At 45.1% G+C, this 17,547-nt stretch overlaps 1 protein-coding gene across 1 annotated transcript in view; it reads left to right on the top strand.

Annotated features, from left to right (window-relative positions):
• The window catches only part of LOC137537869 (mucin-5AC-like), a 385,525-nt gene that overhangs the window by 200,697 nt on the left and 167,281 nt on the right, over positions 1–17,547 (top strand). Inside the window, exon 18 of the mRNA XM_068259817.1 lies at positions 7,533–7,689. Within this exon, the coding sequence (XP_068115918.1) occupies positions 7,533–7,689 (157 nt within the window). The remainder of the gene's footprint in view (positions 1–7,532; positions 7,690–17,547) is intronic.

The following is a 17,547-nucleotide window of genomic DNA, read 5'->3' as shown; positions in this document are numbered from 1 at the left end:
CCATGCGATAAGCAGCTATGGTTGTCAATTTAAAGCGGATCCGAGATGAAAAACTAACTATAACAAATAACTTGTCTATAAATCATATGTACAGTTTAGATGGTTTAAACAGCAAATCTGTCTGCATACTGCTTTAATAGAATATGATTATTTCTTCCTGTGGTAAAATGACAGCACCATGTTGTTTGTAAACATTACACAGAGGCAGGCTTATCTGCACCATATGCACTCAGACTGAAAAAACCTAATCCCCCCTCCTCCTCCCTCCTCCCCTCTGCCTCTGAAATCTCTGGCTAGTAATACCTCCCCCTCCTCCTGCCCAAACTGAGCTCCCATGAGCCCTTGCTACTGCCAAGGCTCTCTGATAACTGTGGGTGGGGCTTATTTAGTTTATAGGGAATTAGAGTATTAAAACAAAAACAAAAAAGTATTTGGCTTGAGAAATGCCCTATAAACTATAGGAAAGGAACACAGTTATGCAATGAGTAAAAGTTCATCTCGGATCCACTTTAAGGTGCCTGATAAAATAACAAGCGATAAACTTGTGGCTAGAGATATCAGGCACAAAGCTCATAACCTCTAGTTGCGCTATTAACATTAGTACCCAAGTTACCACACCACTCAAATGAACTACTTTGGCTTGGACAAACCATACTCTCAGTTGCACTAAAGTCAGTGGTCACCTCAGGCTACAAAGCCATGTGTATTGCAAGTTTACTATCATATATACTATAACATGGAAGGCTGAATTAGGAGTTACACATGTGCTTCAGTATAAAATTGGTCCCAGAGCCAATGGAGACTCCCTTAAAAAATTCAGTTTATAAGCTGAGTAGTTCTGAATTACTGCTGTAGCTGTGTAGTTACAGCTGTAGCTGTAGCTGTGTAACTCTGAGCTGTTGTCCAGACATACCAATATTATATAATCTATGGTACAACCTGGATTATGAATGACGAGTCTTTTTTTTTTGCTCTAGGTAATTTCTCTGCTTCAGTTTTACAGTTGTTTCTCATTCTATGCACGTTTAAAGTAAAACTAATGCTGGGCATACACGAGTCGATCCGGCGGCTCGATTAGCCGCCGGATCGACTCCCGACGCGTCCACGCTCGTCCCCGCTTGTCCACGCGTGCGCCCGGATCGATTCCCGCACATCCCCGCCGGCAATCGGACATGTCGGATATTATCAGTCGAGCCATCAGGCTCGATTGATAAGCCTCCCTGACTGCCGTGTATGCCCAGCATAAAGGGAAATTGAACTAAAGAGATAAACAATTGAATCTATGCTCCAAATCCAACTAGATCAAAGTAGAACATCCCTGGAATCCTGTAGTCTTATAATGTACAAAATGGTTAAAAATCTAGGCGTAAAGTTTTTAATTAGTTATCAGTGAGCTATACCTTGCAGTCCAATTGACCAGACAGCAGATAAACTGTCATTTTGAGCACTCAATTTTTAGCTTCGGATGAGCAACAAGAAAAAAAAGAAATCTACGCTGGTTCTAAGTAGTGTTGGGCGAACAGTGTTCACCACTGTTCGGGTTCTGCAGAACATCACCCTGTTCGGGTGATGTTCGAGTTCGGCCGAACACCTGATGGTGTTCGGCCTTTTAAGTTCGGGTTCGCCCCGAACTACTGAATGGCCGCCGAACAGGGCCGAACAGGGCCCCTGTTCGGCCGAACAGGGCCCTGTTCGCCCGAACATGCCGCAATACGGCCCCCCTATGGGGTCGCAGGCATAAGGGGGGAGCATGCCCCGATCGCGGGGGGGTCGGAAATTCCCCCCACCCCCTCCGCTAGCGCTCCCCCCTCTGCCCGCTTCCCCATAAAAAAAGTTTAAGGCAAGTTAAATAGTACTTGGTGGCTGGCCTGGCACTGGCAGTGGAGTGAGGAGGAGGAGGAGTCCGAGTAGCAGAGTGACGCGTTGAGGCCGGGCAGCGGGCGGTTCAGTGGTAGTACCCTTGTGGTACTTCCGCCCTTTCTCTGACCTCACGTCCTCTACGTGATGACGCATACGAGGGTACGCGTGACGCATACCCTCGTATGCAGAGGACGTGAGGTCAGAGAAAGGGCGGAAGTACCACAAGGGTACTACCGCTGAACCGCCCGCTGCCCGGCCTCAACGCGTCACTCTGCTACTCGGACTCCTCCTCCTCCTCACTCCACTGCCAGTGCCAGGCCAGCCACCAAGTACTATTTAACTTGCCTTAAACTTTTTTTATGAGGAAGCGGGCAGAGGGGGGAGCGCTAGCGGAGGGGGTGGGGGGAATTTCCGACCCCCCAGCGATCGGGGCATGCTCCCCCCTTATGCCTGCGACCCCATAGGGCCCCCAAAATGGGCATGTTCGGGGGTCCCATTGACTTCCATTGAGTTTGGCGTTCGGGCCGAACATGCCGAACATCTGGCCCATGTTCGGCCTGTTCGGCCCGAACCCGAACATCCAGGTGTTCGCCCAACACTAGTTCTAAGTAGGATTGGGAATGTACATACACATGTCCATGTTATTATACTATATGTCACTTTAAATTATATGATCAGGTAACAACGGCACTGGAGATTTGGGCGCAACTCGTGTCGCATAGGCTGTAATGTATATTACAGCTATAGCGGCGCGCTGAGTCAGTAATTTGTTCAGAGCACGTTACAGGACTTCTCTATGTGAATTAATTTTAAATCTGCCCCTTGCTGACAAGCACAGCATTTTAAAGGACAACTGAAGTGAAAGGGATATTGAGGCTGCCATTTTTATTTCCTTATAACCACTTGAGGACCGCAGTGTTAAACCTACTTAAAGACCAGGCCATTTTTTACAAAATGGGCCACTGCAGCTTTAAGGCCTCACTGCAGGGCCGCACAACTCAACACACAAGTGATCCCCCCCCCCCCCCTTTTGGTCTGATCACCGCCAGCATTGTTTATTTATTTATTATACATATTTATTTTATTTTTTTCTTAATAAAGTTTTTTTTATGAATCATTTCCCCAGCCCTCTCTCCCTCCTTCCCCCTGTCAGCCAATCAGCGCGATCAGCCTATTACAGCGGATCGCTTTTGTGCCTCTGGAGGGGACAGCCGAGTGACACGGCTGTCACCTGTACAGCGCTGCCTTAGATCACAGCGCTGTACCTAGTAAATAGACAGCCGTGGTTTCACCATCTAACAGTCTCTTATCGGTGATCGCCGCTGGGAGACTGAAGGCGTAGCAGAGCTCCTTCATCAGAGCAGGGATGCATGCGCATTAGCGCACACGATCCTCTGCAAACTTCGCCCTAGGACTGCACGCCGATCGCCGTCAGGCGGTCCTGGGGTTTCCGCCACATGTGCGCCAATTGGCGTGAAGCGGTCTTTAAGTGGTTTTAAACTATGCAAATTGCCTAGCTGTCCTGCTGATCCTCTGCTTCTAATACTTTTAGCCACAGACCCTGAACAACCATGCAGATCAGATGTTTGGCTGCATTTGTTTTTCCCATGCTTGTTTCGGTTGTGTGATTAATACACTGATGGTGCATGAAAGCTCTGTAGAATGCCAGGCAACTGTTATTGTTTTAAAGGAAATAAATATGGCAGCCTCTTACTTCAGTTGTCTTTTAAAGAGAGTCTGAAGTTATTTTTTTTTCTTATTTTATCTATAAATCCTGTTAAGGCTATAAATACCTGGTCTCCTGCATTATTCCAGCTTTCAAACGAGTGTCCCCTGTCCAGATAATCATCTTAATCTCTCCACGACTTTCCTGGTCGCAGAATATGCTACCAGGAAGAGAACAGGAAGAAGCAAAGCTGTTCTCAGTAACTCTGCCTCACTCAGTGCAGACGGATGTCAGTCTCCGCCACCTTCTAATTTATGCCACCCTCCAATGCTGGCTCCAGTGGCTGTGAGACGTCTCACAGCAGCGGAAACAGTAAATTCGGGCGCATGAGGCAAGTGGACTAAAAGGGGCCCCACTAGACTGCCATATTAATTATCGTTTGACGGCGCCCACCGGGAAAAAAGGGCGCCCGCGTAAAATAACGTTTTATCATTACATTTTTGCTAATTTATGTTTTCCACATTTCCCCATGATCATTGTCATTAACATATTAAAATGTTATCCCTTACTGTTTGTAAAACATTATTATTCACAACATAAAGCGATCAGTACGTAACGTAAATTGTAATATATTTTATCCTTTACTGTTTTTAAAACATTATTCTCCACACAATAAAGCGAAGACAAAGGGGGGGTCTTAGGTTTAGGCACCACCAGGGGGGTCATAGGTTTAGGCACCACCAGGGGGGTCTTAGGTTTAGGCACCACCAGGGGGGTCTTAGGTTTAGGCACCACCAGGGGGGGGGGGGGGGTTAGGTTTAGGCACCACCAGGGGGGTCTTAGGTTTAGGCACCACCAGGGGGGTCTTAGGTTTAGGCACCACCAGGGGGGTCTTAGGTTTAGGCACCACCAGGGGGGTCTTAGGTTTAGGCACCACCAGGGGGTCTTAGGTTTAGGCACCACCAGGGGGGTCTTAGGTTTAGGCACCACCAGGGGGGTCTAGGGGGTAGGGGTAGGTACAGGGAGGGTTCTGTGTGAGAGTAAGGTTAGGTATAGTTTTAGTAAAATTTTAGTAATACTTACTAATTTTTTACAAAACGTTATTATACGGTTAACTTTTGAAACAGGGAAGATTAACGTCTTCACAATTGCCGATTTCATACACATTATTTAATGATTTAAAACTTTATAAAACATTATTTTTTTAACGAAATATAGCACTATAATTTTTTTTATACGTTATTCATGCTTATCGTTTAAACCCTTTGCCCTTTTTTCCCGACGCCCTTTTTTGACGTACGCCACAGCAGCAGCCTCTGTCAGCAGCTTCACAGCATGAGACAATCTGAAGCTGCAGCCCTTCACGATCCTGTGCATTCAAAATGTATGTGTATGAAAAGGGGGTGAGATATATACAGAGATAGACTTGGCAAACATAAAATGAAGCTTTTGCAAAATAGTTTGTGCACTTTGTTTTATGTTTGCCATGTTCATCTCTAAAAATCTCACCCTTTTCATACGCATACATTTTGAATGCACAGGATCGTGACGGGCTGCAGCTTCCGCTTGTCTCATGCTGTGAAGCTGCTGACAGAAGCTGCTGCTGTGAGACGTCTCACAGCCTCTGGAGCCAGCATTGGAGGGCGGCATAAATTAGAAGGGGGCGGAGACTGACATCCGTCTGCACTGAGTGAGGCAGAGTTACTGAGAGCAGCTCTGCTTCTTCCTGTTCTCTTCCTGGTAGCATATTCTGCGTGGAGAGATTAAGATGATTATCTGGACAGGGGGCACTCGTTTTAAAGCTGGAATAATGCAGGAAACCAGGTATTTATAGCCTTAACATGATTTTTAGATAAAATAAGAAAACAAAAATTCACTTCAGATGCTTTTTAAAGGACTTTTGTCGTGAAAATCTTTCTTCCAGAATAAAATGAGCCATACATTTCTCCTACGTTGCTGTCACTTGCAGTAGAAATCTGACAGAACCGACAGGTTTTGGACTAGCCCATCTCCTCATGGGGAGCTTACAGGTATTTCTTTATTTTCAAAATGCACTTAGTGAATGGCAGTTGCTCCGTCCATCTGTCAAAAAACGCTTACGCTGAGCAGTGATGCTGGCCAGCATCTTTGTATAAATCTTTTTCAGGGAGTGTCTTTATAAATAATAAAGGCTATGCTAAGAAATCCCCTATGGAGAGATGGACTGCCCCAAAACCGTTAAAATCGTTAATGTCAGATTTCTACTACTTACTGTAAATGCCAGCAATATAGGAGAGAAGTAATTTATAGCTCATTTCACTCAGGAAGAAACGTACTTCTTATGTGTATGCATTTTAAATTTAATGATTTTCATGACAGTTCCTCTTTAAATCGATCACAGAGGCATCAGTTGCCTGCCAATACAGAAACTGGAAATATTTTACTTGACAGCGTGTCCCCCATGCGATTCCTGGGTTTCCGTCGTGTTTTCCCGATTTTTCAGGTTTGTTTGCGATTTTTTTTTTGCATGAGGCAGGTCAAATTATAATTAAGAATGCAGTACAAGAAAGTAGAGTTATTCCTGTGCTTTAAATGCAACGGTCTTAGCGCTGTCCAGCCTGTGTTGATAGGCAATGTCCACTCCCCTCCGCTGCAATGCATCTCACACCTTCAGTCAGCTGAGAGGCTCAGGAAGAACTCCAAATAGTTGCATGCAGTCCCAGTGTACTCTCCACCACAGTGCTGTTCTCTGTCCTTCTGCGTCACCTTCAGCGGCGGGCCAGCAGCTCACATGGATTAAAACGTATTTATTGCCATATCAAACATATTTTTCCCAACCCAGGGATTTTGGCTTCAGGGCCTTCGTCAATGAACATAACCCTACTTTCTTGTACTGAATCTCTTTTGGAGCCCGGGGCTTGGCTCATATCCCTGGCTGCTAGGATCATCTAGGGGCGCTGTGAATTGACTTTTTTCTTATAATTAGGAATGCATGCGTCATGTGGAAAAAACAGACTTTTGTGCAATTTAAAATTGCAGGGAAAAAATGCGAACACAGACTGTGAAAAAAACGCAAATGGATTCCCAAACACGTTATTGACTAAAATTGTCACTGTGGCAGTGCACGTTTTACTGTGTATGGCACAGTACACACAAAGTTGTTCCCTGCCTAAATCATTTGCCTCTTGGCTGTATACTAATTTATTTCCTAATCACTGCTAAAAAAAATGGTCAAGTAGGTAAAAGGAACCTGAAGCGAGATGCATAGAGAGGTTGCCATATTTATTTATACAGCGCTTTGAGTACCCAGGGAGAAAGGCGCTATAAAAATATTATTGTTATTGTTATTTCCTTTGAAACAAAACCAGTTTCCTTTCATCCGATTGATCTTTCATGCATTAGTAGTGTTGAAATCACACACCTTAAAAAAGCATGCGGCTCATCTTTATTTGTCAGAATCATCTGATCTGCATACTTGTTCAAGGTCTGCTGCAGCTAAAAGAATAAAAAGCAGAGGATCACCAGGACAGCTGGGCAACTGGTATGGTTTAACTACTTGACCACCACCAGATGGAGTATCTACACCCCTGTGTTTACACAATTATAAACAAATAATAAACACTTGGTTCTGTTTCTATTTTTAGAACACACTAACTCTGTATCTCCATCTTGTGGCCAAAAAGTAAAACCACATCCAAATACCCTATTATACACCTTCCCATAGAAAAATTAAATACATTTTCATTATTTTTAAAACCCCTTGGAGGCCAAGTGGTTTTAAAATTAAATAAAGATGTCCCTCTTACTTCAGCTCCCCTTTAGGCCTCTTTTCCACGGGCAGTTGAACTGTGTGCTCAGCAAGCAGTTACCAGGCAGCAGTAAGCAGTTGTGAGAGTTTGAGAGGCATTTCACTGCCTATTAACTGCTCGTGGAAAAGAGGCCTTAAATTGTGAAACTGAGACAGAAATTATTATGCATGTACCCTTTTTAATTTGGGTTGATTAACTTTTGGTGTTTTATCTCACAGGTGGACCCTGAAAGATATTATGAGGCATGTGTTAGAGACACTTGTGCTTGTGACACTGGTGGAGATTGTGCTTGTTACTGTACAGCTGTTGCAGCATATGCCCAAGCATGTAGTGAAGCCTGTGTGTGTGTAGAATGGAGAACACCAACTGTCTGCCGTGAGTAGAACTGTAAGAAATTGGAAGCCTAAATGATAATTTTTTGTAAGGTGTTAGTCCCGAAGACTATCTGAAAACATGTTTTTGTTAAAATAACACATATTGCTTAAAATATTACAGTACCTTTAAAAACTGTTTTTTTTTAAATTAAGGCTGCTTACACACCAAGACGTTACAGGCGCACGTTAGTGCGCCTGTAACGCTCCCCCAACGCACAGCAATGTAACACAAGTGGGCTGTTCACACAGCCCACGTTCCGTTACATGTAACGCTGCACGTTCTCCGCAAAGTGCAGCATGCTACGGCGTTGGAGCGGCTATAGCCGCGTTAGACTGTTTGCACATGCGCAGTGGGGGGCGGAGAGGAGGCGGGGAGAGCCAGCTACAGTAGCCGCGCACATGGCTACTTAATATTCACTGCACTGGCGGGCGCTGATTGGCCGGCGGGACCACGTGATGCGGAGTGTCTCGCTCCGCATCACGTGGACCCGCTAGCCAATCAGCGCCACTCTGGGAGACATTATAGGAATCGAGCCGCCTAACGCGGCTCACTCTACCGTCGGCTCTTGCAGCACCATACGTTGTGTTAGGTGCACGTTATGCGACCTTAACGTAGCACCTAACGCAACGTCTTGGTGTGCAAGTAGCCTAAAAGAAAAGACATACAAAAATGGACAGCAATGTTCGCACATCATAAGAGGGTTTACAGTGAAATTCAAAACGCTAGCAAAAAGGATAATAATGTTTACATCAGAAAACCAAAGCAGTAATGCCAAGGGTCCCAGCGATCATACTATACTGTCAGTCAATATGCTAATGATAGCATCACTAATTAGAGAACCTCAGCACTTAGACAGAGAACCTCAACAGTTAGTTAGCCAATAAATGGTATCATCCTGATTTAAAACTTCTTGCTTTTACTGATGGCTAACACTGTACAATATCCTACTGCTAGAACCTAAACAATAACAGGAGAGGAGTCAGGCCAGCTCGAGGAACATAACAGCATTAACGGGTCAAAACAACAAGAATCCAGACAGAATTTGAACACAAAATGGTTAGATAGGGGTGAAAGAAACATGGTCCCAGACTTTACAAAACATATCCCGCAGTTTAGCAGTAAGGAGCTCCAACTTGTAAATATAACTGGATCCTAGTTTTAATCTCTTCAATCGTGAGGAGGTGCAGGATCTTTCCAGTGTTTGGATATACAACGGGCTGCAGTTATATAATGATTCAACAAGCGTTGGGAGTGCCTTTAATTTGGGCATAGGAAGACCTAGCAAATAAATCCTGGGGTCCTTTGGGACAAAGATGCATGTTTGGGTGGCTATTAAAGTGAGAACATCATCCCAAAAAGGTACTAAAACTGAACAAAACCAAAAAAGGTGATTCATCGTCCCATGTTCACCACAGTGCCTTCAGCAGGTTATTGAAGGCATCCACTTATGCAGGTGTATAGGTGTCTCATACCACAGTAATAGAACTTTACAAATGTTTTCTTTAGTGGTGACACATATGGATGTTTTAGCTGCATTACTCCAAATTTTTATCCAAGATTACGGCGACATAGTGGTACAAAGAGCCGAGTCCTAATATTGCATGTATTTATGTTGGATAGTTAAAGAACAACGAGCTGGATCATTCACCCATGAATAGAGCAAAGAAATAAGACCCGGCTGTGTGGGGCCTCCCTACCAAATGTACTCAAGCTCCGTTTTATTAGGAAAAATCAATAATGCAAAATAGAACACAAAAAGTGATGAATTTGCAAACAATAAAAAAATTTTGCATCATCTATACCAATTTGATCCTTAAGGTAGCCATACACTGGTCGATTTGCCATCAGATTCGACCAACAGATAGATCCCTCTCCGATCGAATCTGATCAGAGAGGGATCGTATGGCTGTCTTTACTGCAAACAGATTGTGAATCGATTTCAGCCTGAAACCGTTCACAATCTGTGGTGGTGGTGATGCTGCGGCCGTCCCCCCGCATACATGTATTGCAGCTGTATTGCGTCGGTCGTCGGGCACTCGAACGCCGCTAGCGACACGCTCCCTACCCGCGGGCGATCAACGGTAATTTCCCGCACGGAGCGATCGACGGGATCGATCTATTTCGGGACGATCCCAGTGATCGAATCTGCTGTCGATCAGCGGGGAATCGGCCTAGTGTATGGCCAGCTTTAAGGGTTTCAAATGAATACAATTTACCTATAAATGGATCTAAAAGATCTGCAATGAAACAAATTTGTTTCTGCCTCCAAACTGACCCTTGGGGACAGTGTAAAATTTAGATTGCCAAAAATAGGAATCAAGCAAGACTTATGGGTAAACAGTCATTTTCTTACCCAGTCCATCCCATAACCGAAGGTTAGATCTAATTGAGGAAAATATTGATCGAGCATTAGGTTGAGTGGGAGAGCCCCAAAACAAAGAGCTAGGGTGGCGTGGTATAAGAGCATGGAACTCAATTTGTGCCTATATTCCATGTGGACCTTTCTCATGCTAGGCCACCATCTGCTTCAACTGACTGGCCACATAATAATTGTACAAGTTGGAAACCGATAAACCACCATGTTGTCTCTGTAGGATTTGTTAGCGACAGCAGGAAGTCGTCCACGAATAAAGAGATTTTAAAGTGGGATCTACCTATCTTGATACCTGATATGTTTGGGTTGTCCCTTATCCGAGCCACCAAAGGCTCTATACATAGAGCAAAAAGCAGAGGGGAGAAGGGACAACCCTGACTTGTATCATTCAATATAGTGAAAAAGTTATGAGGATTAGTGTATGGGACTTTCAAAGCCCCTTTAGGGCAGAAATAAAGTTTCCGTATCATATTGAAAAGACGTCATCCAATCCCATCCAGTCTGTAACAGAAAAGAACAGTCCAACCTATCAAAGGCTTTCTCTGCATCCAGACTCCGCAACAATGAGGAGATTTTATGATGGTTAATATAATCCACTAAATGTATGGAGCGCCTTATATTATCCCACACACAAAACTCCATGATGAATCCCACCTGATCAGCATTTATTAAACTAGGTAGCAAAGGAGAGAGACTGTTTACAAGTATATTTGAGAAGATCTTCAAATTCGCATTTAAGAGTGAAATAGGGCAGTAATTGGTAGCCATCATTGGATTCTTTTCAGGTTTGGGGATCACCACCATATGAAATCGAGTAGCAGGGCCTCCATCAGAAATTTTGGGGCCCCTCACACATCATCAAGCCCCCTCCCTGGGTCCACCCACTGGTTGCTGTGCCTGCCCACTAGCCACTCCACCGCATGTCCGTGCAGGAAGTACGCTGCGGCGAAAAATGTGCATGGCTTCGACACTGAAGAAAGCGGCATGAACAGCGTGATGCGGCATAAGTGGGCGTGATCATGACATGTTGTGGGTGGAGCCAAATACTAGCAAAATACAGGTAGTCCCCGATTAACAAATGAGATAGAAACGTGTAGGTCCATTCTTATCCTTTATCAGTTCTCTTTTGTCCCCCTCTGTCTCCCCTCAGTTTGTGCCTCTTTTGTGTCTCTCTGTGTGACCTCATGTTTCCATCTCATATCTTTTCTCCCTGTGCCTCTTTTATCCCCCTGTGTTACCTCTTGTCCCCTTCTGTCTCAGCTCATCCACCTGCCCTAGCCAGGTATAGGTGCCCCCAGTATAGGTAGCCAGGCATAGGTGCCCCCAGTATAGGTAGCCAGGTATAGGTTCCACCAGTATAAGTAGCCAGCTATAGGTGGTGCCCCGGTATAGGTAGCATGGTATATTTGCCCCAGTATAGGTGGCTTGGTATGGGTTGTGAATCAGTATAGGTTAGCCAGGTACAGGTGCCCCCAGTATAAGTAGTTAGCTATAGGCGCTCCAGTATAAGTAGCCAAGTATAGGTGGTGCCCCAGTATAGCTAGCCAGGTACAGGTGGTGCCCTCAGTAAAGGTAGCCAAGTATAGGTGGTGCCCTAGTATAGGTAGCCAGGTATAGGTGGTGCCTCAGTATAGGTAGCCAGGTATAGGTGGTTCCAGCCTCAATATAGGTAGCCAGGTACAGGTGCCCCCAGTATAGGTAGCAAGCTATAGGCGCCCCAGTATAGGTAGCAAGCTATAGGCACTCCAGTATAGGTAGCCAGGTACAGGTGGTGCCCTCAGTAAACGTAGCCAAGTATAGGTGGTGCCCCAGTATAGATAGCCCGCTATAGGTGGTGCCTCAGTATAGGTAACTAGGTATAGGTAGTTCCAGCCCCAGTATAGGTAGCCAGGTATAGGTGGTGACCCAGTATAGGTAGCCTGTAGCCAGATATAGGTGGTGCCCCAATATAGAAATTCCGCTGTAGCAGGCTCACTCATCTGCTCCCCACGTACAAGCACTGATGTCACTCTTCTCTCAGTGTTGGAACGTGGTGTGCTGGTTAGCGAGCCACAGGCCCGCAGCCAGCACATGTGGCCCTTCCAGCGCTTTTGGGGGGGGCAGGGCCCCCAGAAGGCCTGGGCCCCTCACTGCAGTATCAGTTCTCCCCCCCTGATGGCTGCCCTGTCGAGTGGATGTCAGGAGTATGAAAAGAGTATGATGTCAGGGATCGAATCTTCACCTAAAAACTGATTATATAACATAACCATTTTAGGAGTCAAAATGTCTTAACATTTTTTTGTAATAGACTATGGTAAAGCCATCAGGCCCAGCTGCCTTATGAGGCTGTAATGTTTTAAGAGATCCCAAAGCTCCTCACTGTCTTTCTCCCTGTTCAAAATTGGTAGTTGGGCTGCCGATAAAGGACAGTTTGCAAGATTTAAAGGGATACTGTAGGGGGGTCAGGGGAAAATGAGTTGAACTTACCCGGGGCTTCTAACGGTCCCCCGCAGACATCCTGTGTTGGCGCAGCCACTCACCGATGCTCCGGCCCCGCCTCCGGTTCACTTCTGGAATTTCAGACTTTAAAGTCTGAAAACCACTGCGCCTGCGTTGCCGTGTCCTCGATCCCGCTGATGTCATCAAGACCAAGCTTGCCTACTTGTGGCTCTGCTATAATGACTCGGCTATAATCATTCCAGGCAAAGCCAGACTGAATGCTCATTCGGGGATTCTTATCAGAGCTGATAACAAGCAGATTTAATCCACAGAAGTAGAACAAAAAGCATCCGGGCACCAGCAGCAGCAATGATGCTTAGTAAACCTTTATTCCATCCCCATACCGCATGACATACAAGTGCAATGCCTAACGTCGTTTCACAGGATAAACCTGCTTCCTCAGAGGCAACCAATAACAAAGTGGCACAAAACACAGCATACTTAAATATAATACAATAAATTACATGGGCTTACCACACCTCTTGCAACCGCCCCACCGCCGAGCGTGCGGGTATATCGCCGCACCGCCCCGAGCTACTGGCTCTGTGAGTAGTTCAATGAATCACTTCCGGGAGGATCGATCAGGCGCTTCCCTGATTGGTGGTTGGGACGTCACATGACTATCCCATCACTTCCGCCCAGACAGATTTGCCAGTAGTATCGGTATAAGGGGGTGTGCCGGCGTCTAGTTTCCTAGGCAACCGGAGAAGAAGCGTGGCGTGCCTGCAGATAATAAACACAAAACATAGAACATCACATTAAAACCATTTAGCATAAAAATCATTCTATAAAATCACTTATATATAGTATATAATCGCTATAACAGTCGCATATACTCTCTATAGTATAGTGTAGATATCGTTAGCAGGAGCCAGAGTAAGATAAGGGACAAGTATCTCATTAAATCTCTTGGGGACGCTGAACAGTAACAGTATTCAGCAAATACCCTAGATAGAGATCCTTCTCCATCCAGTAGTACCTCAGAAACCCAAGGTTGGTACTCCCTGTGAGATTTTAGATGTCAGTGAAGCACATCCATGTGCTTCACTCGTATCAAAAACTAAGGAAAAGGAGCGAACAAAGTTAGTAGGATAGGACAGAGACAGCATAAAAACAGGTATATATATACATTTGGCAGATATCAGTTATAAATTTAGTGTTTGTCCAAAAAGCACCATAATTCATTCCTCTCATTGAGACCCAAATTACCACATGCATTAGTGCGAGAGATCAATTTGGCTTCCTCCTTACGGAGGCATTGCTCGCGATTACCCCCTCTATGTGGGGTTTCCACTAGTTTAAGACCACAAAAACGTAGGCAATCAGCATTTCCATCATGATTGTCTCTTACATGGGCAATAAGTCTCCCTGCCCCTTTGCCTGTCTCTATGGATTTATAATGCTCCTGAAAACGTTGCTTAATGGGTCTTGTTGTTTCACCAATGTAAAACCTTCCACATGGGCAGATAATTGCATAAACCGCAAACTTAGACCCACAGTGGATATAGTCCTTGAAGATAATCCTATAGCCCCCCAGCGTGACAGATTTTCCTGGAATCATTTGGTGACAATGGGTGCAATTGTGACAGCGAAAGTTACCGGAGGGCCTCATAGCCGTCAACCAGTCCGGATCTTTATTTGTGCTGAATTCGCTATTCACTACCCAGTCCCCAATTGTACGAGCCCTCCTAAAGGTAACCAATGGACGCTCGCTTAAATAGGGTTCCAGATCTGGGCTCCCCTTTAGTCTATTCCAATTTTTGTTTATTGCCTCTTTAATTTTAGAGGCCATTGGGCTAAAATTGAAGATAAAAGGGACCTTGTTTTTAGGATTTTCAGTCAGGGACCTTAATTTCCTTTTCTTTTTTAACAAATCACATCTCCTTTTGTCATCAGCTCTGTTAAAGGCTTCAATCAATAGTTTGGATGGATATCCCCGAGCTAGAAACCTTCTTGCCAGTTCCTTGCTTTGTTCCAGGAAGTCTGTCTGTTTACTATTGTTCCTTTTTAGTCTTAGGAATTGGCTATATGGTATGCCATCCAAAACATGCTGGGGATGATAGCTCGAATAGGCCAGCAGGGCATTTGTTGCTGTTGCCTTACGGTGACCCATAGATAACAGTCTATCCCCTTCCACATAAATCACTAGGTCCAGGAATTCCAATTTTTGGCCACCCCAGACTCCCGTAAATCTCATATTGAGATCGTTGGTATTCAGCCATTGTACAAACTCCAAGAACATGGTTTCTCCCCCAGTCCATATCATAACCACATCATCCATGTAGCGATGCCAACTTTTTATGGCGTGGCAATAGGGATTATCAGATGAATAAACATACTGTGACTCCCACACAGCCAAGAACAGATTGGCAAAGGTTGGGGCCACCGATGTCCCCATTGCCACGCCCGAGGCCTGTCTGTACCACTGGTTGTTGAACATGAAGGCATTGTGGGCTAGTACAAACTTTAGGCACTCACCCACATAACTTGCCCACTGTTCGTCTTTCCCCCGTTCATTGAGGAAAGTTGTAATCACCTCTACCCCTTTTTCCTGGGGGATCCTAGTGTACAGACTTTCTACATCGATAGATACCAGGTTATATGATCTTTCCCATTTAATTGAAGGCAACCACCTTAGTACGGCCAATGTGTCTGCCAAGTGAGATGGTACATTTTCCAAAAATGGTCTCAACACATAGTCCAAATATTTGGACAGAGGCTCTGTCACTGAACCTCTGGCTGACACAATTGGCCTACCTGGTGGGGACTCGAGACTTTTATGGATCTTGGGTAGAAAATACCAGACCGGTTTTCTTGGGAAGTCTGGTAGTAGGCCCTCCCCTAGTTTACGTGTAAGCCACCCCCCCTCTATCCCCCTCCGAAGGAGAGTAGATAGGGCTTTTTTATATTGGAAGGTTGGGTCACCTCGTAGCTTTTCATAAAACCCTTCGGGGCCTTCTAGTTGTCTCAGGGCCTCCTTTAGGTACCCCTGTCTTGACATTACCACTAAATTACCCCCTTTGTCCGCCTTTTTCACCACAATGTGGTTACTTTGGCTGAGCCAACTTAGTGCTTTCTGTTCTTGTTTTGTCAGGTTTGCGGCACTTTTAGGGTAAATTAGGGCTCTAAGGTCCTCTCTGGTGCTTTTATCAAAAAACTCAATAGCAGAGCCTGGAGTTGGAGGAAAGTCTCTGGTTGACTTACAAGGTATAAAGGGCCGTTTATCCACTTCTACACTTATGCAGGGATCTACTTGTGCTGTCTTCTGATTTTCCTCCAGAAGTGACATAAGGTCTTTAAAAACTTGGAGGTCGATTTGTGATTGTGGCGCAAAAAAGCCTAACTCAGTGGACTCATTTTTGGATTCAAATTGAGGTTGCTTAAAGTGATTTGTGGAGATATTTAGTCTCCTAATGGCTTTATACCAGTCCACTTCAAACTGGAAGATATCAAAGTTACAATTAATGGAGAAATTAAGCCCTTTCTTTAATAGGGACACACATCCCTCCGGTAGGGAGACACCTGAGATATTAATAATCTGGAGGTCATTCTCACCCGAGGAAGAAGTTATTTCTTCCTCCAGAATTTCCGGCCAGAAGTCCCCTGTTGCCATCTCACCCTCTTTTGTGGGGGTCCTGCGGGGTTTCCTCCAGCCTCGCCTCGTCTTTCCTCCAAAGGGGCCCCGGCTCCTGCTTCGGGTGTCCTTGGTTTGGCTGGTACTTGCTTTGGTTTTTCTGGGCTTGAATCCGAGCCAGAGTCAGTTGTCCAATAGCCCCCACATTTCTTTCTTTGGCGTCTCAGTTTTGGTCCTGGCTGTTTCTTTCCTCCTGGGGGGCCTGACTGTCCCCAATTGAAAATTCGTCCTCTCCTAAAGTCCTCCTCGTCACGTTTAAATTTTCGTAGCTTCCGCTCCTTAATACTGTCCTGAAGTGGCCCTAGCCTCTTATCCACTTTTGTAGTGATCTCGCTGAATTGAGTGGAAGTGGTTAGTAGACCCAACTCTTTTTTACAGTCACTCAGTTCCTGAGAAATTTTATTATATTCAGCTTCGCTTCTATTTAAAACAATTTTTTGAAGTTTACGTGCGTTGTCTAATTGTTGTTCCTTCCAGATTTTCATAAACTCCGGGTCATCATCATACTCAATAGCTTCGCTATACTTGCGAAAACCACGTGCAGCAATCTGTTTTTCATCGTATCTTTTAAGTGTAGCGACTGTCCAGAATAGTTGCAGTTCTTTTTCTGACAGCCGATTTAACCGCTGTTCGGCCACTTTAACTCCAAGGGCTTTACTTGAATCCGAGCCCTTGGCTGTATCTGTCAGGAATGTCTGCCAGTCGCATCTCCCGGCTTGTACAGCAGTAGTTAGGGACTCTTTCCCAATTGCAGAAGGTCCCACTTGTAACTCGCTGTTCCCCGGGTCTTGCATCTGTGCTCTAATCGAGCGGTCAGCCAAACAGTTCAATAAAAAGAAGAAGGAGTTGATTGGCACAAGATGCTTGCAGACTGTAGACAGGCAGGGGGTAGCAGGTCACTCTAGCTGTGCCTCCTGAGGCATTGCACTTGTATGTCATGCGGTATGGGGATGGAATAAAGGTTTACTAAGCATCATTGCTGCTGCTGGTGCCCGGATGCTTTTTGTTCTACTTCTGTGGATTATAGTTTCATTTGTCTGGAGGCACAGCTAGAGTGACCTGCTACCCCCTGCCTGTCTACAGTCTGCAAGCATCTTGTGCCAATCAACTCCTTCTTCTTTTTATTGAACAAGCAGATTTAGCAGGGAAGAATGAAGCAAAGAGCAGAGTAGGTGTTTACTGTCTTGTTCCCATTGATATATATGGTCAAATACATGAGGGTGCTTTGTCTCTGATTGCCTTTAAGAGCAAAAAATGGCATTGCGAGATTTAAGGCCGCATAATTTCTTGGCAAGAATCGTGTGGGCCCTATTACCATTTTCATAGAAAAGTTGCCTCGTATAAAACGACTTTTCCACCATTGTGTATTGCT

This window comes from Hyperolius riggenbachi, chromosome 11 (assembly GCF_040937935.1).
Source record: "Hyperolius riggenbachi isolate aHypRig1 chromosome 11, aHypRig1.pri, whole genome shotgun sequence".
Taxonomy (NCBI): Eukaryota; Metazoa; Chordata; class Amphibia; order Anura; family Hyperoliidae; genus Hyperolius; species Hyperolius riggenbachi.
Note: the sequence above shows the minus strand (reverse complement) of the source record. Positions and strands in the feature narration are given on the sequence as shown.